Raw genomic sequence first — 22,241 nt, forward strand, 5'->3', positions numbered from 1 at the left:
GAAGAGCCTGTCACTCCAGAATTGGCCTTTATAGCCACTCCAGGCGCTGCTTCACAAACCACTGACCACCTCCAGGCGCGTATCCATTGTCTCTCGAGATAAGGAGGCCCAAAAGAATTACCAAAATACATCATCTCACATATTTCTATTAAATTCCATCTGCCACTTGTCTGCCCATTCTGCTAGCTCATGTCCTGTTGCAATTGATTGGCATCATCCTCACTATCTGCCATACCTCCATGTTTGGTATCAGCAAATGTTGAAATTTTACTCTGCATTCCAATGTCTAAGTCACTTATGTACATCAAAAAAGCAGCAGTCCTAGCACTGAAACTTTGGGGAACACCCTTTGTACCATCCGCCAGTTCGAAAAATATCCATTTACCACAACTCGCTGCTTCCTGTCCTTAAGCCAATTTTTTTACCCAAGCTGACATTGACCCTCCTATTCCATGAGCCTCAATTTTGGAAACCAGCCTTTTGAGTGATATTTTGTTAAAGGCTTTCTTAAAATCTATATGGACAACACCCATTGCCTTCCCTTCAATCAACCTACTCTATCACCATCAAAAAATTCAATTAGGTTAGTCAAGCATGATCTACCTTTTACAAATCTGTGCTGGCTCTCCCTAATTAACTCAAGCCTCTCCAAGTGCCTGTTGGTCTCTGATTATTGTTTCTAAAACCTTACTCATCACTGATGTTAAACTGGCTGGCCTGTAGTTACGAAGAGTGCCCTTATACCCTTTCTTGAATAAGGGTGTCACACTTGCCACCCAATCCTCTGGCACCTCCCCACCAGCCCCTCCAATATCTGGGGAAGATTGGATTATTATTGCAAGGCCTTCTGCTATCTCTACTCCCTTCAGCAACCTGAGATGCAAACCATCTGGACCAGGCAACCTATCCACTCTAGGCATAGCCCGCCTTTCCAAAACATCCTGGTTATCAATTTTCACCCCATCCATTATCTCTACTTATCCCAAATAATTAAAGTACCTCAATATCACCAAATCTATAGTTCCTACACATCTGTCATTTCCATGCAGCTTTGCTCCTCTATCGCGCTCATTATTTGGGGACCTATAGAATACCCTCAATTGCGTGATCACACTCTTTTTGCTTCTCAACTCTAACCAAATAGATTCTATCTTTGCCCCCTCAAAGGCATCCTCTCTTTGCAACATTGCAATGTCTTCCCTAATCAGTACTGCCACCCCACCTCCCTCTATTCCTCTCCCATCTTTTCAGAACACTTTGTATCCTTGACTATTAAGCACCAGTCCTCATCATTTTTAAGTCACATTTCCATATTGCCACTACATCATATTCCCACATGGCTATTTGTGCTTGCAGTTCACCAATCTTATTCACCACACTTTGTGTATTTACACACATGCACTGTTAAAAATATTGATATACAAAGACACGTTATCAGTTGATATTACCCACTGAAGTTGATTTTCAACTGAAATAAAAAGACTTTAAAAAAACCTGTGGAGCACTACTATATTCTTCAGGGCACAATGGCTACACATATTAGACAACTCTGCTGAATAAAATCAAAGCAAATTCTAGTCAGTTAGCTGCCCTACTGAGTTTTGATATTCTCAGCACAGAGAGCATGTTCTATTGTGGTAGAAGTGAGTAAAATTTACAGCTAACAGGCAACCAACTGTGTTATGAAACATTTTGTGTCTTTGAGATATCATTGGGCCTTCTTGCGTCAAATGTTATATCTATTTACTGATGGAAATACTAGCAAATATATTAAAATTGATCTTGAATTTTTCTCTGTACCTGCCTCCCCAGCATCAGCTCCACTATCTGCACACCTCAAACTAGCACCCACCCTTGCTCTCACCTGCTACAATGGCCTCTACTCAGCCCCAATTCACCCAAACCCAGCCCCAGAAACAGCCCAACGTCAACCACGTAATTCTGGGAGAGATCCACCAGTTTTCATACAAAATCTCAGTTTATCGAACAGAAGATGAAAACAACTAAAGATCCTTAATCCAAGCTGTAACAGTATCAAAGATTCCTGAAACAAATATGGATAGCATTGGCACAGAAAAATGTTTAGTTCAATGTATCCAGATGTACCCAAATGTCAGTTTTAGATCATAAAGTGCACTTAATTTAATGTTGATATCCTCACAAGTACAATGGTGCTGCCGACTCGAAGCATTGAGTGTCTTACATTGGGATTGTGCCCATGCTGTCCAATATCTAACAACAGTATGACAGTATAACAGTATAACCCACTGGTGTAACAAGAACATCCCTATAAGTCTAAATTATTGTGTCTTACACACATGCCCTGTATACCTCACCAATCTTTCTGATGGTAGACAAGAGAAAACACGCAAGATAGTGGTAGATATGAATTAAACTACTTTATTTCACAGCACGTGAACAAGCAAAGCAACAATCATCAGACTCAATTTAATCAGTACAAATTTCTTTCAAATAATAAATTCTGTACACTTCTCTACCTCGGTTTCTTGTTTGACTTTTAACTTGTACCTGTGCTTCTAAACCTTCTAAATCTGATGAAAGCTTGCCCCCTCACGGCTTTCCACTTTAAAAAGTCTGTTTCATATTTCCCTGTGATCAAAGCTCAAGAGGAGCTTGATTTATGATTTTTAAAAATCTGGGTTGAGCACCCAGGGCCATGCATTTCCCAACACAATGGGTGTGAGCAGTTTACTGACTACAAAGAGGCCAACGCACTGATTATGGTTTTATGATTGTGGAAACAATTTTAACGTCCAACCACTTAGCATTCTAATCATAATGCTTTAAAGCCTGTATAAAAATCCTGTTCCCAACCTGATGAAAACTGAAAGCTCTGTGACAATACCAAAATCTCCTCAGAAACATACACATATTAGAAATTATGGAAAGACAAGTGACTGCAATTTATAAACTGAACTACCAAGCACCAATTTCCAACAAGACACAGATATGGATTGCCAATTTCTGATACTATCTCATGGATACAGTTAATTGTAATTGTTTTAGAAAAAAGCTGAATTGTTTCAGCACAAAGCCCTAACAAAGCATTTATATTCCATTAAGACTCAAAGCTTATTGTTTCAACTAAAAGCACAAGTGAAGAAAAGCTTGATGAACAAGTAATTAATTTAGTCTAATAAGTTTTTAAAAAAATATTTTCATTTTATATACCATTTCATCTTGTTTCCACATTTTTGCATCTAATTCAGTATTGCTCAGCTGCTGTATAAAAGCTATGTTCCAAGAGACCCCCAATAAAATTCCAGGTTCATTTGCTGGTCTATGGAGTTAATGGATCGCAGGTGACACTGTAATGGCTTCAATTGTCTCAGGACTTCTATCACTATCCAGTGACTCCTTTTTACAATTTACATAAGCAACTTAGATGAAGGGACCGAAGGTATGGTTGCTAAATTTGCTGATAACACAAAGATAGGTAGGAAAGTAACTTGTGAAGAGGACATCAAGCGGGTACAAAGGGATATAGATGGTTAAGTGAATGGCAAAGACCTGGCAAATGGAGTATGATGTGGGAAATAGTCCACTTTGGCAATAAGAATAAAAAAAGCATATTATCTAAATGGTGAGAGATTGCAGAGCTCTGAGATGCAGAGGGATCAGGGTGTCCCAATACATGAATCACAAAAAGTTAGTATGCAGGTACAGCACATGATTAGGAAAGCGAATAGAAGGTTATCGTTTATTGCGAGGGGAATTGAATACAAAAATTGGGAAGTTATGCTTCCGCTATACAGGGCATTGGTGAGACCACATCTGGAGTACTGTGTACAGTACTGGTCTCCTTATTTAAGGAAGAATGTAAATGCATTGAAGGCAACACAGAGAAGGTTTACTAGACTAATACCTGGAATGGGCGGGCTGTCTTATGAGGAAAGATTGGACAGGCTAGGCTTGTATCCGCTGGAATTTAGAAGAGTAAGAGGCGACTCGATTGAAACATACAAGATCCTGGGGGACCTTGACAGGGTGGATGCGGAAAGGATGTTTCCCCTTGTGGGACAATCTAGAACTAGGGGTCACTGTTTAAAAATAAGGGGTCGCCCATTTAAGACAGAGATGAGGAGAAATTTTTCCTCTGAGGGTCGTGAGTCTTTGGAACTCTCTTCCTCAAAAGGTGGTGGAAGCGGAGTCTTTGAATATTTTTTTTAAAGCAGAGGTAGATAGATTTTTGATAAGCAAGAGGGTGGAAGGTTATCGGGAATAGGTGGAAATGTGGAGCAATCAGTTCAGCCATTAACTTATTGAATGGAGGAGCAGGCTCAAAGGGCCGAGTGGCCTACTCCTGTTCCTAATTCATATGTTCGTATGTCCTACTGAATGACTTAGAAAAAGAGAGGTTCCAGCTCAGGTGCAATGTACCCTCCCATTAATTAGCTTCTCCATACTCACTGTTAAGGCTAACACCTGAAGAATGGCTCACTGTCTGTTTAGCTCAGCATGGGCTATTGCTTGGGAAGAAAATTGAAAAAAGATTCATATTTGACAGTGATTTATAGTTAAATAAATGATATCTTTGTAGTACTTTCAGTTTCATGCTCTCTTTGCAGCCATCTTTATCAGAAAAAAACCCAGAACAGAACAAACAAGTCTAAACAAGCTATATTTTCTGGACATTCAGGTTTCGAAAATACAGTATTTAAGTACACAGAATTACCTGAAACTGCAGAGGGAGGGTTAACACAGGGAAACATATTATGCATCATTTTGGCTACAATCGTGTATTTAAGTGGCAAGATCCACAACTTATAGCTGTTAGACACAAATCTGTTCGCTTTGCACAGAATACCTGTCAAATATTGTCCATTTTTGAAGCTTTATCAACTGTGCTCAGAAACTAAACTTCAATCTTGAGTCGCCCCTCCCCAAAATCTTTTTGGTTTGCAACGTGGGCGGCTTCCAGCACAAAAGAATACTGCTTGCTTATAGCGATCACTGCTCTTAAATCAACAATCACTAAATCAACCAGCTTTTAAATGGCTTAAAAAGATACCAGGGAAGTTTCCTCTGTACACCACTTGCACATCTTCTATAACTGTTCATCTGATCTCACCATCAGCACATTTATACATAAATTTGTTTTATATAACTATTTATAAATAACACAATACATATATTTAGCCAAACAGTAATTATCAGTTGTAATTTTTCAGTTTAAACACAAGTCCTATTGATCTTAGAACAGTTAAACATTCCTCCTTCCAGTCTCACCATGGTTTCAAGGCCCAAGCACTTGCCTAAATTACCAGAGGATGACAAATGGTCAGCTATCACAATGGCTCATTTAGCAAAAGTGCAACCTATACATAACCAGGATAGTCCTGAGTTTGATGCCTACCCACCCACCCACTCCCGATCACGACCCAAACATTCTTTAAGAAAAAAAAGCACAGTATAAGATATCAAGGATGACCAGATCATACTCTGGAGTAATGCTTTCATTTATCTGCCATCTTCATAATTTGCTCTCCTGAGGAATAGTCAATGGGTGAGGTGCCAGAGCATCTGGTACCTGCGGAACCATCCCGAGACACAAGTCAGTGTCATTTGCAGGAGCAGAGGAGGAGGGAAAAAAACAAAGGAAAATCAACAGCTACGATAGTTTGTGATTCAGCAGCTTAGGCAAGATAAGTAGTTTCAGATTCATATAACATATACAGATCTATGTGAAAATGACTCAATTCAACACCATTCAGCTTACTTTACATTTGTTTCAAGGGAAGCCAACTTGAATGCTCTATTCATGTACAGTTTCTCAAAATGGCATGAATTTTCTATAATTTAAGTCAGGGATTAGCTGCCTTATATTAAAATCACTTCATTTTTGTTCTATTGTGTATTTAAGTGGCAAGAGCCACAACTTATAGCTATTAGACACAAATCTGTTCACTTTGCACAGAATACTTGTCAAATATTGTCCATTTTTAAAGCTTTATCAACTGTGCTCAGAAACTAAACTTCAATCTTGAGTCGCCCCTCCCCAAAATCTTAAAATTAACACGAGGAGAATCTGAAACTGTTCATTTTTAATCAGCAAGTCAACGGTACTGTCACAAGTTTATTTTTGATTTTTCTCCCCAGGAGCTAACTTACACTGGTATGGGTTTCATACAGTCCTGTGACATAAATCAACATACAAGCAATAATTTAAAGTGCCTTTGTGTTCAAGCCACAAAATAGAAACCATAGGGAATAAAGTACTCCAATTGGAAAATCCAGTGTCACTTCTAAGTCAGACACACCATAGCTAAACAAACTCATGACCCAAATTCTCTCCAGGCTGTACCATGTTAAAGCATACTGTCATAGTGCTACACCCAAATGTTTGGTGGGTATATGCAGCACATAGCGCAATACAGAGCCATAAAGACCAGGAGAATCTTGGCTTCAATTTCACATTATGGCAAATTCGCCAGCCTTAGATGTGATGCAAGAAGTGCTTTAAATGTTCTCAACCCAGGTGAAAGGATGCAGGAAAAACATAGGAACTAAACAGAGGTCAGGCTTTCACATCTGATCAGCATTACCTCCATGAGTGAATACAACTAGGTTGAGAAATGGAATAAAATCTGCAACTAACTGAGACCCCTCCAGCTGTATTAAGATGCAAGACATTTAACATGCAAGATATTTGTTCATTTGCAACTTACAATGTTCCCTGAACATATGTACAGGAAAAGTAATTGCTGTACTTAAAATTTAGGAAGTATAATATTAGAGGGGGCAATCTACCTCCTAGGTGTGAATACAAACATTAAACATCCAAACATTGCTTAATCCATTTAAGTGTAATAAAGTAAGCAGGAATTTATGTCAAAAGTCATACCAAGACAAGAGTAAGCCAGAGAGAGTGTTAATCAACATGGAAGATATGAGCGTCTAAGCCGTGCAAATCTTAACCAGTTTTTTTTTTAATCTCTCTCTCACTGACAAGTTATGCAAACAAGTTTCAATCTCATGAAAGAAGCTACAGAACATGTACACTCTATTGTATTCTATTTTGATACAAGGAGTATGGACATTCACGAATAAATGTTTCTAAGTAGCTAATGGAATGCCCCAGGAACCGTTAGGATCTCATTATCCATAAATGGCTGGACATAGACTTTCAAAGAATCCAGAACTCATTCACCACACCAGTTAGGAGGTATAGCACCTCCACCCACATTTCAGTAGGGTTACAACTGTTCCCAGGATAAAGAGCCTAGCAGAACCAATGTAAAAGCAGGGATTTGGCACACAAATGCTACTCTCCCATGATCCAAACTAAATGAGCCCCAATATAAGAGTGCTTTTTTTTGGGAAAGGTTTTAGCCCTCATTTCAAGGATTTCTGTTAAATCAGAGTTCAGGTTCTTAGTTCCAAGCTAAATTGATTGAAAGTGTCCAGGCAATAGTACCTCAGATTCAGAGCTACACTCACTAACTTCATTAATGTTTGAATCATCAGCTGTAGACGCAAAAGCAACGTAAATGATTTTATTTCCCTACTCCTAGGTTTTGATCAGTAGCACTCAATCCCCAGGGAATGTGGGGCCATGGAACCCAAACAGACAACTGATTACCTCCTCTCACCTTATCACTTCCAACTCAAGCCACATTTGTCCAGCAATACATTGAAGCAATACAAATTATTTTCTATAAACAAAGATCAGGATGCAGCATATATGCATAAAATTCTAACAGTATTGTGTACAGTTCTGGTCACCACATTACAACAAGGACATAACTGCCCTGGAGAGAGTACAGAAGAGATTTATAAGAATGTTGCCAGGACTTGAAAATTGCAGCTATGAGGAAAGATTGGATAGGCTACGGTTGTTTTACTTGGGTGACTTAACAGGTGTACAAGATTATGACGGGCCTAGATAGAGCAGACAGGAAGGACCCGTTTCCTCTAGCGGAGAGGTCAATTACCAGGGGGCACAGATTTAAGGTGACTGGTAGAAGGATTAGAGGGAACATGAGGAAAAACTTTTTCATCCAGAGGGTGGTGGGTGTCTGGATTTCACTGCCCAGATTGGTGGTAGAGGCAGAAACCCTCAACTCATTTAAAAGGCACCTAGACCTGCACCTGAAGTGCTGTAACTGGCAAAGCTCCAGACCAGGTGCTGGAAAATGGGATTAGATTGGCACAGACACAATGGGCTGAATGGCCTCTTTCTATGCCTTAACTTTTCTATGGTTATATGCTCAGATCAGAAATGGCACTATGGCATTATACTCCAAGAAGAGTAAAAGAAAAATGCATGGATCATTTTTGAAACATGAATACTATATGAACAAGTGTGCACTTCAGTATGTTTTTTCAGCTAGCAATAATTAAAATTGCCTAAATAATTAAGCCAAAGGGCATTCTCAATTCAGTTCAATATTCACTCAGTACAAAGACCATTCCAGGCTATGTTGGCTGCCTAATGTTCAACAGAACTAAGGTCAATGTTCACCTCCAACAACAGCAACCTTTCACTTCCATCCTATAAGGAGAGATCCAACAAGTCACCTTCCATGAGTAAGCAAGTCTGTGCTTCCTAAAGCATAATACAATAGTGGACAAAGTTACAGGCCACACAATGCAAAGGATAAACCAGTTATAGTCAGCATGTTAAAATGTTTCAACTCCTTTAAACTTCTACTTAATAAGTATTTACTAGAAGGGGAAAGAAGTTTCCTTCTTGTCAGCTATGCGTTTCCTTTCATTTCTCAGACAAACCCATTTTCTAAATGCATTGTAACCATCAGTAACGGCTTGAGTTACAGAGCACTATTAAAAAAAAACTTCAGACATTGGCCAGATCTCATTTAAATCATTGCAAAGACATTAATACTTTGTTTAAACACCTAAACTGCTCTGCTGCCTCCAAAAGAGCTGAGACTAATATTTTTTAATTGAAATCTCTTGAAGAAACCACGTTAACTCAGCCTGTATTTTGTAAAGCTGTCATTTTCTAATATTATGTGGGGGACACTCTACAAATATGGACACTTGCAGGCACCAATGACTAATCTTTCAAAATATGTCAACTACACAAAGGAAAATGGAGCTATCAAAAAAATGAGAACACACAGAGCTAAATCCAAGTCAGAAAATATCAATCACAAATCAAGATATGATGCTTGTAACATAGCATGCACAATTCCAGGTAGGCACAACCTTGGGTACTAAAAGGAAACAAAACCACAAATGTTCGAAAATTACAGCAGGCCAGTGAAGAGAGGAGACAGATCATCCCACCTGCATTTTCCATCACAGCCCTGATACAATCATCAGAGCAATAGAGAAGCAAGTATTTTAGAGGGATTGGGAAAACCAGATATCAAGAGGGGAGTTAATTGTCTGAATGATCTATAAACAGTTTAATAGAAAAGCAGAAAACTTAATTATACAAAAGCTCATCTCAGGCAATGAAAAAGCATTACGCAAAAGAAGGTCCAAACCACTTGAATAGTGAAAGGTCACAAGGAAAGGCCTATGCAAGAAAAAGGGCAAAAAAACACAAATTGATGAAAATATTTTAAAAGATGCACTATGTCTGAAATGGAAAATGCTTGAAATGCACAAGAGGCCTCATGTCCTATAAAAAAAAAAGCAGACCACCAACATGGGCATAGGTATAGGCACAGACACAGCATTTCTACCAGAAGAGACTTGCATTTATATAGCACTTTCAATGACAACCAAACATTTCCAAGTCTTCATAGCCAATGAAGTACTTCTGAAGCCCAGTCACTGTTTTAAGGTAAAACCTCAACCTTGGTACTTAGTTTGAGGGCGGCAGGGGGGGGGGAAAAAAAGAGAGTCGTTGCTGTTTTAACTTATATTCATAGAATTACATAGCATTTACACTCCTGAAACAGGCCGTTCAACCCATAGGTCTCTGCTGACATTTATGCTCCACAAGAGCCCCCTCCCACAGCTCTTCATCTAAACCTATCAGCATATCTTTCTATTCCTTTCTACATTGTGTTCATCTAGCTTTCCCTTAAATGCATCTACACTAGTCACCTCAACTACTCCCTGTGATAGCGAAGTAGAGAAATTTATCCTGAATTCACTATTGCACTTAGTGTCTATCTTATATTTATGACCTCTAGTTTTGGTCTCCCCACAAATGGAAATATCTTCTCTACATGTACCCTATCAAACCCTTTCATAGCTTTAAAGATCTCTATCAAGTCACCCCGCAGCTATCTTTCCGACAGCAAAGAGCCCCAGTCTGAACAATTCTTCCAGATAGGTATAACTCCTCAGTTCTGGTATCATCGTTGCATTTTCTTTTTGATTACTCTTTTACTGATTGGTCCCATTACAGCTTTACACCATTTTCAATAATCCCATTGAGAAAAACCTCAATTCAGTTCAATTTTGCTTTACTACCAGAGAAAAATGAATTTACTCTTTTTACAAGCAGGCAGATTTGAGGTACCCCACATGCATTTTCCATCCCAGCCCTGATACAAATACTATGTGCATTGGAATCCTCATTGTACAAACAAATATAGACCTCTGTTCTTTAGATGCTGCACTAGCCACAAACTCTGATTAGGTCATCGATCTGTTTCTACTGTATTTTACTTTCGAGAAATCTTATTCATCAGAAGTGATAGGCACCTGTAATTTGACCCAGAAAGGATCAGAGCATACAGCATACTTTAATTCTAAAACAAAACTGAATAACTGCATCTATTTGAGGAATGCAGACATGTTGCTTACTCAAAGTGGCATTGTCCCTACAGGAAGAAACATAAAAACAAAAATTGCTGGAAATACTCAGCAGGTCTGACAGCATCTGTGGAGAGAGAAGTAGAGTTAACGTTTCAGATCAGTGATCTTTCATCAGAACTGGCAAAGATTAGAAATCTAACAGGTTTTAAGCAAATAAAGCGGGGGTGGGGCAAAAGAGAACATAAGGGAAGGTTTTGATAGGACAGAGGGTCACACAGAATAACTGACAAGGAGGTCATGAGGCAAAGGCAAAGAGTGTGTTAATGGTGTAGTGAAAGACAAAGCGTTAGTGCAGAGAGGGTGTTAAATGACAGAATAATGAAAGCCCTAGCCAAAAGCACAAAGAAAGAAACATGGGCAGGCACATGGTAAAAAAAATTGAATGAAACAAACTAAAATAAAATAAAAAATTTAAAAATCTAATAAAAAAAGGAGGGGGGTGGGCAGTCATGCTCTGAAATTACTGAACTCAATGTTCAGTCCAGTCAGCTGTAGCAAGCCTAATTGGTAAATGAGGTGCTATTCCTCGAGCTTGCATTGATGTTCATTGGAACATTGCAGCAAGCCCAAAACAGAGATGTGAGCATCCATCCCATTCCCCACCAGGACGGTTTAAGGGCTCTCCGCTTCTTCCTTGAACAGAGGCCCAACCAGTCCCCATCCATCACCACCCTCCCCTGCCTGGCCGAACCTGTTAACTTGTTTTCACATTGAACAACTTCTCCTTCAACTCCACTCACTTCTTTCAAGTAAAAGGTGTTTCTATGGATACTCACATGGATCCCAGTTATGGCTGTCTTTTTGTGGGATATGTCAAACATTCCTTGTTCCAGTCCTACTCAGGCCCCCTCCCCCAACACTTTTTCCAGCACATTGATGACTATCGGTGCAGTTTCCTGCTCCCGCCACAAACTGGAAAACTATCAACTTTGCTTCTAATTTCCACCCTTCTCTCATCTTTACATGGTCCATCTCCGTCACTTCCCTTCCCTTCCTCGACTCCTCTGTCTCCATCTCTGGGGATAGGCTGTCTACTAATATTCATTATAAGGCCACCGACTCCCACATCTACCACAAATACACTTCTTCACACCCTGCCTCCTGTAAGGAATCCATTCCATTCTCCCAGTTTCTCTGTCTCCGACGCATCTGTTCAGATGATGCAACCTTCCACAACATACTTCTGATATGTCTTCCTTTTTCCTCAACTGAGGATTCCTCCCCACTGTGGTTGACAGGACTCTCACCCGTGTCCAGCCCATTCCCCACACCTGTGCCCTCACCCCTTCCCCTCCCTCCCAGAACTACGACAGGGTTCCCCTTGTCCTCACTTTCCACCCCAACAGCCTCCACATCCAAAGGATCATCCTCTGCCATTTCTGCCACCTCCAGTGTGATGCCACTACCAAACGCATCTTCCCCTGTCAGCATTCTGAAGGGATCGTTCCCTTTGCGACACCCTGGTGTACTCCTCCGGTACCCCCAACACCTCGTCCCCTTTCCACGGCACCTTCCCACGCAATCGCAGAAAGTGTAGTACCTGCCCTTTTCCCTCCTCGCTCCTCACTATCCAAGGCCCCAAACACTCCTTTCAGCTGAAGCAGCGATTTACTTGCACTTCTTTCAATTTAGTATACTGTATTCACTGCTCACAATGTAGTCGCCTCTACATTGGAGAGATCAAACGCAGACTGGGTGACCGCTTTGCGGAACACCTCTGCTCAGTCCGAAAGCATTACCCTGAGCTTCCGGTTGCTTGCCATTTTAACACACCCCCCCTGCACTCATTCCCACATCTCTGTCCTGGGCTGGCTGCAGTGTTCCAGTGAACATCAACTCAAGCTCAAGGAACAGCAGCTCATTTACTGATTAGGCATGCTGCAACCTACCAGACTGAACACTGAGTTCAATAATTTCAGAGCATGACTGAGCCCCCCCCCCACCCCCTTTTTAATTTTTATTTTATTTCAGTTTGTTTCATCATTCTTTTTTTTAAAACCATGTGACTGCCACTCTTTTTTTTTTTCATGTTTGTGCTTTTGGCTAGGTCTTTCATTATTCTGTCATTTAACACCTTCCCTGCGCTAACGCTTTGTCTTTCACCACACTATTAACACACTCTTTGCCTTTGCCTCATGACCTCGTCAGTTATTCTGTGTGACCCTCTGTCCCATCAACACCTTTCCTTATGTTCTCTTTTGTCCCACCCACCGCTTTATTTGCTTAAAGCCTATTACATTTCTAATCTTTGTCAGTTCTGATGAAAGGTCACTGACCTGAAACATTAACTCTGCTTCTCCCTCCACAGACACTGCCAGAACTGTTGAGTATTTTCAGCAATTTTTGTTATTATTTCAGATTTCCAGCATCTGCAGTATTCTGCTTTTATTTTAGGAAGAAACGACAGTCTGTTTGAGTACAAGTCATCTCTTTCTTTATAAGTAACCATATCAATATTTCACCATTAGAGGAAACTGAACCATAAATTCTGGCTTACCTTGGTTTGTGTAGTTCTGTACAACAGATCCTCCAGCTGTATTTGCATACTGACTGCCCATCACTGGCTTTGGACCAACACTTCCATAAGTCGAAGACAAGGGCTCTGAAAGTACTTGCCCCTGACCAATTCCTGCAACTGAAACTACATGATTTGCTTGCATCCTTGCTGGAGGCTGGCTGACAGGATGGGACTGTTGCGGAGGACTATACTGCCAGCTTGGTTGTGGAAGGACTGAGGCTCCAGGGTGAATGTTGCTGGATGTTGCAGGCGCAAATGAGCCTTGAGATGGCAGTGGCATTCTTGAGTAAGAACCTGGATATGCAGCCAAAGGTGCATTCTGTCCATCAGCAGAGGTACCCTTCTGTAACTGGGTAGCATTTAGTGGAGGTCTGCTGGCAGTCTGTCCAAAGCTCTGAAAATTACCAATAGGTTGAAGATTTTGATGGTAGTCATAGTTATGATGTTCAATGGCAAGAAGTGGAAAGTTCTTTGCTGGTAATTGTTGGGAATATGGTGCTGCTGGGACCACATTATGTCCTTGCTCAGTGGGGATTGGAGGATGTTGATTCATCAAAGGGCCTGTAAAGAGATAATATGCAGGGTATCAGAACACTACTCCTATCATTTAAAAATCTGATGTAGATAAATTTAGATCTACAGGAAGCAAGCAAATCTTTTTCTGGAATTTATTTGTCTCAGTAAAACAGCAACCTGAAAGTGCCAAGATGCTGAAAAAAGATCCTGTGCAGAGTGAGGACAAAGTTAATTTTAATTTTTGAAAAAAGGTGAAGGTAATATTTCAGGTGGATTTTCAAGTCCATTAACAGTTCTGCAAAACATTGAGCACAGCAATGAAAAATAAGGGGAAAATACTCTGCAGCATAACTTTGTTTATCTGTTCTCCATCTGCGCTCTCGTAAAACCTGACAATCACCTTTTTCTGGCATGTAACTATATGTCCTTCCGTATTACTTGAGACAACCCACAGACTTGCAAACTCAAAGCTGAGAATACTTCAAGTAAGTTTATTCGCTCAAGGAGGGCACCCATTTAAAAAAAAATCTACTTAAGGGAACACCAAGATACAGCCATGAACAGAAACAAATTTCAACCTTAGTCTTGGAGAGGGAATGGTCGATCTTTAAGAGACAAGTCCACCCCCATACAACTTTTCCTTTACAATGGAACAAACATACTGCAGGGGCATCTTAAGTAGCTTCCAAATCCATTTATGATCTTGGAGTCTTAATTCACCAACAAAATGACTTAAACTGTGGTTTGAAATCAGTTCTTTCATAGATGTTATATGGCAATAAGTAGTTTTTTTTGTTTGCAAAAGGATTAAACATGTATTGTACATAAAGTATGCATATTGGAGGTTTTAACAAGTCAATAACATATGTCAAACAAAAGGACAGAATATTCACTGGCATGGTAAACACCTCCCCTTAAATATATATGGAAAGGTAGGGTTCGTCAAACCAGCCCCAGTTACACCTTACAAACAAGTTGGTCTGCCATTCCAGTCGGACAAGAGTACAGAAAACACCATTTTTAATCAGGCCTGAAATGAATCAACCTAAATCAAAACAGCCTCTGGACACACTGCATGAAGTTTTTCTTTATGCTTTCATCATCAATTTTCGCTCCTCACCAAAAGGAGTTTGACTTTTAGGGAGGCACATTTACACAGGCTCCAGTCGCTATTTTTCATTTGTAAGCCTAGACAATGAGCATTAGCAAGCTACTGAACGTACAGACATCACAGTCAAGCTCAATACTGTCCTCATCTGATGCCAACACATGTAGACCTCCAGCACAGGGGAAAGAAAGCAATCAGAAGTAGCAACTCTGACCAATGGTGCCGAGGCAGAAATCAGCTACTCGCCCACATTAAGAATCAAACCTGGGAACTTCCTTGTTAGGGACACATAGCAATTCATGGTATAAACCAATTGAGTCATAAAGACAGAAAATTTAAGTTTAAAACATCTTTAATCTCCCCTTCCCCACCCAACAATTAAATGTTGAAATCTATAATCAAATCTGAAGAAAAATACAGGTTTCATTATCAACCTGTCCTGCAATAGGGAGATGTTTCTACAAATGAGGCTTACAGGATAATTGGCTGTTATTTAGCCTCATAGTATTGCTGCCGTAACGGTTCAACTACAGCACCCTGCCAGCACTTCAGCAATGAGACACTGAAATCTGACCAGACAACTTAATGTTTCTCTTAAACAAATGCCTCGAGATAGGAAATCTTTTGTTAAGCACTTAAGGTAAACCCAGTATTCAGATTTACAGCTAATTTTTGCCTAGAGAAATTTTATTTTACGCAAAAGGCTTTGTGATGTCACTATATGACTGTGACCTTGTGCTCGTGAAAACAGGATTCCCATCGATTTCTTCATCCCAGTTGCTTAAGTATTTTTTAAAGTTTACACTTCGGTCAAGAGTAAGCAAGAAGAGCGCGTGAAAGGTAAGGTACTACAGAGGTGTTCAAGGGTAGTGGGGAAACTAGAATCATCACTTAGTCCATCAATTGCAAGGACAAACAAATAGTAACTGATCCTGTTTCCAATACTGAAATGCTCATTTAGTTATGGAGGCAAGCCTCTCCATATTATTGATAACTCACCATCACAACAATGAACCCACTTCCCCCACATAGTCCCTCTGAACCTTCTATTTCAAGTTTTGATTTTTAAAGTTTCTTATTCCCACTGAGAATGTGGCCATTATCTTTAAACCCTATGAAAATCTACATTTTCATGCTGACAGCCAGGTGAGACAAGAAAATTGGGAAGAAAAAGTGTTGCGCAAATTTTAGTTTACCATTGTCAGCTGCATATTCCAAATATACATTTGAGAGCACTCACTATTGACTCATGCAAAACAAATCTTGGCATATTAAGTACCCGTCTGCTTATTCGCCATACCTTCATTTGACAACTGGGTATCATAGCTTATTGGTTATGCTGCTAGGTTTAGACTTCAAATCCATGGCAAGTTGTGGAAGCAATAATTCTGGTCATTTATGGGTTCACAACAAAAAATATAGAAGCTACAGATTGTCATTAAAAAGTCACTCAAGGCTGCAAACCTGTCATCCCACCCTGTTTGGACTGCATGCAACTCCAGCCCCACATTACATGTTTGATGCTTTATGCCCTCAGAGACTAGGAATAGAAAGTTGAATTGCCAGTGTCACCTCATTGCAAGAGCAAATTAAAGAGAAAGAGAGCTTGCTTTTATATACAGGCTTCCACATCGTCAGGACATGCCAAAATGTTTTCCAGGCAATGAACCACATCGGAAGTGTAGTCACTGTTGTAATGTAAGCAAATGTGACAGCCAATTTATACACACAAGATCCCACTGACAGCAATGAGATATGCAACCAAACATCCTATTTTTGGTATGTTGTTGGGCAATAAGTATTAGCTAAGACACCGGGAAAACTCTTCTGCTCTTCTTTGAATAGTGCCATGGGATCTTTAACATCCACCCAAGGGGGCAGGGAGTGCCTTGGTTTAATGTCTCTTCAAAACACAGTACCTCTGGCAGTGTAGCACTCCATTATTAATGCACTGAAGTACTGCACAGCCTAAACTATATGCTCAAGCCTCTAGAGACAGGATAGGATCACACAACCTTCTGACTTAGAGGTCTTGTAGTTCCACAAAGGATTAGCACACAAATTCTCCAAATTATCAAAACAAAACTTCTACAATACCCTCACTACATCTGTACAGTAAAGATATAAACATTCTTACATCTTCTGTTATAACCACCAATGGCTCCAGTCCCATTTTAATTGTGCAGCAAGTTTGTCTCTTGCCACCCCGCCAAAACAGACAGCATTTACATAATGCTTTTATCTTAGAAGCACTGTAGAAAAGGGCCACCAGCAGAGAAACAATGACAAGAAATTTATGATGCAAAAAATGTAAGTGCTGGAAATACTCAGGTCTGGCAACATCTGTGGGGAGAGAAACAGACTGTCACAGACCTGAAACGTTAACTCTGTTTCTCTCCCCACAGATGCTGCCAGACCTGAGTATTTCCAGCACTTTTCGTTTTTCAGATTTCCAGCATCTGCAGTTTTTTGCTTTAAGAAATTTATGATTCTCCACTATCGGCACTAAAAGTAAAACAAGGTGAATACAAAAGTTTGATCTTTCCGACCGTATTTTGCAATAGTGTGAAAGAGGAAACGATTAATTATATATAGTTGTACATTCAGTCTGTGAAAAATTGGGACTTTCCTACGGTCAGCTGGGTGCTTGACCAGCAATTTAATTAGTTTAGAGAATCATGTATGGAAACCCAACAAATAGAATTGAGGTTTTGCAGTTGTTGATGACAACCCCCCAAACATCCTTTCCCCCCAGTTTAGTCACAAAGAAATGACATCCAAGCTAAAAGTGGCATCCACCAGACCCCTCCGACACCAACACTTTCAATAACCTGGACAGAAGCTACTGGCATCTTCCAACAGTACCTTCAAAATGCCCCTTCTGGAATTCGTGTACTACTGGGTTACATTACTACACTTGGCATCCGCCACTATAGTGCAATGGTGAGCCCGCAGTTCAAGTTGGGGAGTAGAACACACTGGGCCAGTCCGCCAACACACAATCTGAAAAAACTGTGATAGCTGAATGTAATCATATAACTGCCCACAGAAAACCCACTAAAGATTGAATGAGACACCGCTGCACCATTATTTGCAAAGCACTTGGGAAAACGAACACACCAAAGATACGAGTAAAAAACACATTAAATAATGCATATACAGAATAGATAATAAGTAACTCCTCATTCAGCTGCAACATGGAGGTTTAGTGTTCTCAGCTCAATGGTTTCGAAAGACTGCAGCTGTTCAAATGGGGGTGGGGGTGGGGGGAATGGTGAGAGTCGGGGCGTCACTGAGTTTCACTGACACGTTTACAGGCCCGGGAAAGGCAGGCGGCTGATCTGGGTGAGGGAACAGAGGGCGAGCGGAGCAGGAGGGCGCTGCTCTCGGACAGAGGGCGATTCAAGTAGCAATAAATCCGGGAAACAGGAGCTGGGCGCAGAGCTCTGCCACACCTAACGATCCGCTCAGTAACTGTCCGAAATCAGGGGTGAGGGTGGGGAAAATCAGCCCGGCTCACTCAGGGAAGGGGGGAGTTCAGGCCTAGGAGCCTCAGTCCCCTTTCCCCCTACTTCTTCTACCCCCAGGGGCCCGTTCTCATCCCACCCCAACACCCCACCACCTCCTCCGGAGTGCCACTCTTCTTCCCCCACCCCCAGGGCCTGGTTCACGACCCCTGGCGGTTTTCCCTGCTGTTCACTCCGGTTTCTCAGACTAATTCACTCACCGTTCAGACAGGGCCGTGCGGCCCCTCCGATGTTGGGCCGGTTGTAGCCGGTGCTCTCCCCTGACATGCCGGCTCTGACAGTACGGCCTGGGTGTCGGGCCTGCGCTCCGCTCTGACGCTCCGAGCCTCTTGATTGTGACTCAAACACTCGCCGTGACGTCGTCCGGCTGTGACACCGCAGCCGCGAAGGCCGCTCGCAGCTTCCGATCAGGTGAAAATCGGGCTGGCGGAAACTGAGCGCCCAACTCCCGCACATGCGCACTCAGTACACGTGGCAGTTCCGGCGTCACACCTTAAAGTGAAGTCAGGGAAACTAAATACGTCACTGGCTCGAAGTATTTGACCTGCAGTTACTAATACCTTGCACACACCTCTCCAGTGTCATTCTCAGGAATGTATCTCTGGCTAAAAAAAAATAGCTCTTCCCTGATGCCTTAATTGGTGTGTGCACTGCACAGTGTAGCTCTGAGCTATACAAAACTAAAGATTGCAGGTCGGAATCCCTGCCTGAGTTAATTTTGTGATCTCAGTTGGATTGGACAGATGCTACAATTGGCCATGGCAGTGCTGGGTTACTGGCGAGAAAATCAGTCATGTTCTTGCTCACTATCCTTGGTCCTTACTGGGGGATGCCATGATCAGGCAGCTTTGATGGTTCCTGTATTAAATAGCTTGCCAACACTTGACTGTCTCGCGTTACACATTTTGGCCCTATGGACAAGTAACTGGAAAACCACAGATATCTGTTGACTCATAACCCCACGATTGAGCACATTCAAATCTAAAGAAAAACTTCAAAAAGTGAGTTTTTTTCAGTTAGCTTACCAAGTGTTTTGATTAGAGTTGTTCAAAATGATGAAGGCATATGACAAAGTATATGGAAACAACTTCCCAGTAATTCAAAGAATCATAGATTGAGGAGTCTAGAATGAAGGGATGTAGATATGATTGAATGTCAGAGAGTAGGAGAAACATTTACACTGAGGATGTGCAATGCAAAATGAAGTTAATGTTTGAAACAGAGACCATGTCTGCATTTAAGAATAGCTTAGATGGTTAAAGGAAAAAGGGATGTGGGAACAGGACAGGCATGTGGATTTAGGACTACTGCCCATGTAGAAGATGAACACCAACATGGACTCATTGGGTCAAATAGACTATTCTATTTTGTCAATTGTATATAGTTCCTTCAAAAGAAGAATGGAGAAAATTGGATCCATTTTCATTGATTACACTGAAAAATGAAACATACAATAAATCTGTTCAAATGGGTTTGCAGATGACATAAAACTTGTAAGTATTCGCAGATGACACACAGCTTGAAAGTATTGTGAACTGGGAGGAGGAGGATAGTGATAGACTTCAAGAGGACACAGGCAGGCTGGTGGAATGAGTGGACGCATGGCAGATGAAATCTAATGCAGAGAAGTATAAAGGGTTACTGGGGGTATATGTGCCCAAATCATTGAAGGTGGCAGGGCAAATTGAGAAAGCGGTTAATAAGGCATATGGGATCATGCGGTTTATAAATAGAGGCATAGAGTACAAAAACAAGGAAGTTATGGTGAACATTTAGAAAACACTGGTCCGGCTTCAACTGGAGTATTGTATCCAATTCAAGGCACCACATTTTAGGAAGGATGTGAAGGCATTAGGGTACAGAAAAGATTTGAGAGAATGATTCTGGGGATGAGGGACTTCAGTTATAAGGATAGATTGGAGAAGCTAGGGTTGTTCTCCTTGGGAAAGAGAAGGTTGAGAGGAAATTTAATGGAAGTGTTCAAAATCATGACGGGTCTGGGCAGAGTAGATAGAATTTCCTATTGGCAGAAAGGCCGAGAACCAGATTTAAGTGATTAGCAAAAGAACCAGAGGCGACATGAGGAAAATTATTTTTTATGCAACGTTATGGTCTGGAATGCACTGCCTGAGACTGTGGTGGAGTCAGATTGAATTCTAGCTTTCAAAAGGGAATTAGATAATTATCTGAAGAGAAAAAATTTGCAAGGCTCCATAGAAAAGGCAGGGGAGTGGGATGAAGTGAGTTGCTCTTGCAGAGAACCAGCACAGACATGATGGGCTGAATGGCCTCCCTCCGTGCTATACCAATTCTGTGTCACTCTTACTGATGATAAATCTCATCTGAATATTCTATAATAAGTCAGCGCTGTTGTTTCCTCCTCAGTACAATCATCATTGGCGTTTAGAAGAATGAGCGGTGATCTTATTGAAACATATAAGATTTTAAGGGGGCTTGACAGGGTAGATGTTGAGAATATGCTTCCAGTGGTGGGGGAATCTCGAACTAGGGGACATAGTTACAGAATAAGGGGTCACACATTTAAAACTGAGATGCGAAGGAATTTCTTCTCTCGGAGGGTGGTGAATCTCTGGAATTCTCTACCTCAGAGAGTTGTGGAGGCTAGGTCACTAAATGTATTTAAGGAGGAGGTGGATAGATTTTTGAAATCTCGGGGAGTCGAGGGTTATGCGAAGCAGGCCCAAAAGAGGAGTTGAAGCCTGGGACATATTGAGTGGCAGGGCAGGCTTGTGGGGCTGAATGGCCTACTCCTGCTCCTATTTCTTATGTTCTTATCATCCAGGATGTTTGTTTTGGTCAGCCAAATAAATGTCTGATAGACACGGAAAACCGCACCATGAGTTTCTGATTCAATAAATCTGTAGTGTTTCTGTTTGATCAATACAGACATTTATCTAAGTTATGAAAGTTTAGGTACAGATTGGCAGTGCATGATTTAGGGACTCCTAAGTGTTTGCTGGGGTATTACTTTAGCCAGCTAACCATGCAGCTTACCAAAGAAGGGCATTGGAATTGGATTAACTATGCCGTCGAAGGTCGACTTGTTTCCATGTTTTCATTATTAAGCATGGCATCACAGTATGCACAACTATAAAACAAAACTCCATCTAGCCCGAAGGAGAGTCTCAAATTGTTTTTTTAGACATCTAACTGTACAGGAGTTGTACATGTGTATAACTTTTTTAAGCTTCTTCCCAGAGAAATGAGAAGCATATCAAAGTGTAATTTTTTTTTACAGAAAATTCCCCTTGCAGCCTATTCAGGGAAGGGAGAGCAATTGGGAATTGCGAAATCAAGTTGTGACAGCAAAATTTAATTTTGTGCTTTTGAAGTTTATGCATCTCAGACGGGGGAGTCTTCATAGTGATTGGCTGAAGAGCATTTTGAGGGGAGGTTTGGAACAGGCATCCACCTGTCATCTCAATTATGGGAAGAAGCTAAAAAAGTTATGCATTAAAAAAAGGAATGAAAGCTCATCTCACCTCACCATTTAAATGCATGCCTCGGACCCTCACTTTATATTCTCATTTCCCTGGCTTGGCAACAATCTCCATATTGACTCTGGTCTAAGAGAGACAATTTGCTTTTTTGTTTCATTAAATTATCCTGATAAATGTATGTTAATTGCGTAATTTCTGGAGCGCAATATTACTTAACACTTCTTAATAATTTTCAGCCTATGGTTTCCACAATTACATGTGCAGTTGATAAAGCATTTCTGCGCTGCCAGTTACAAACAATTTTGCAAAGTGCACTATTGTCAAAGCCATAATGAGGCACTTGTTTT

The 22,241-nt window shown here is 40.9% G+C and overlaps 1 protein-coding gene across 2 annotated transcripts in view; it reads right to left on the bottom strand.

The window, feature by feature from the left end:
* sec24a (SEC24 homolog A, COPII coat complex component) overlaps positions 1 to 18,904 on the bottom strand; it is a 90,114-nt gene extending 71,210 nt beyond the window's left edge. For both annotated transcript variants that reach the window (XM_068043706.1, XM_068043705.1), the window contains exons 1-2: positions 18,634 to 18,904; positions 13,262 to 13,843 (exon numbers count right to left, since the gene is read on the bottom strand). In XM_068043706.1, the coding sequence (XP_067899807.1) occupies positions 13,262 to 13,843; positions 18,634 to 18,889 (838 nt within the window). In that variant the 5' untranslated portion in view covers positions 18,890 to 18,904. The remainder of the gene's footprint in view (positions 1 to 13,261; positions 13,844 to 18,633) is intronic.
* Between the last annotated feature and the right edge of the window lie 3,337 nt (positions 18,905 to 22,241).

The sequence above is a fragment of the Heterodontus francisci genome, chromosome 12 (assembly GCF_036365525.1).
Source record: "Heterodontus francisci isolate sHetFra1 chromosome 12, sHetFra1.hap1, whole genome shotgun sequence".
Classification (NCBI taxonomy): Eukaryota; Metazoa; Chordata; class Chondrichthyes; order Heterodontiformes; family Heterodontidae; genus Heterodontus; species Heterodontus francisci.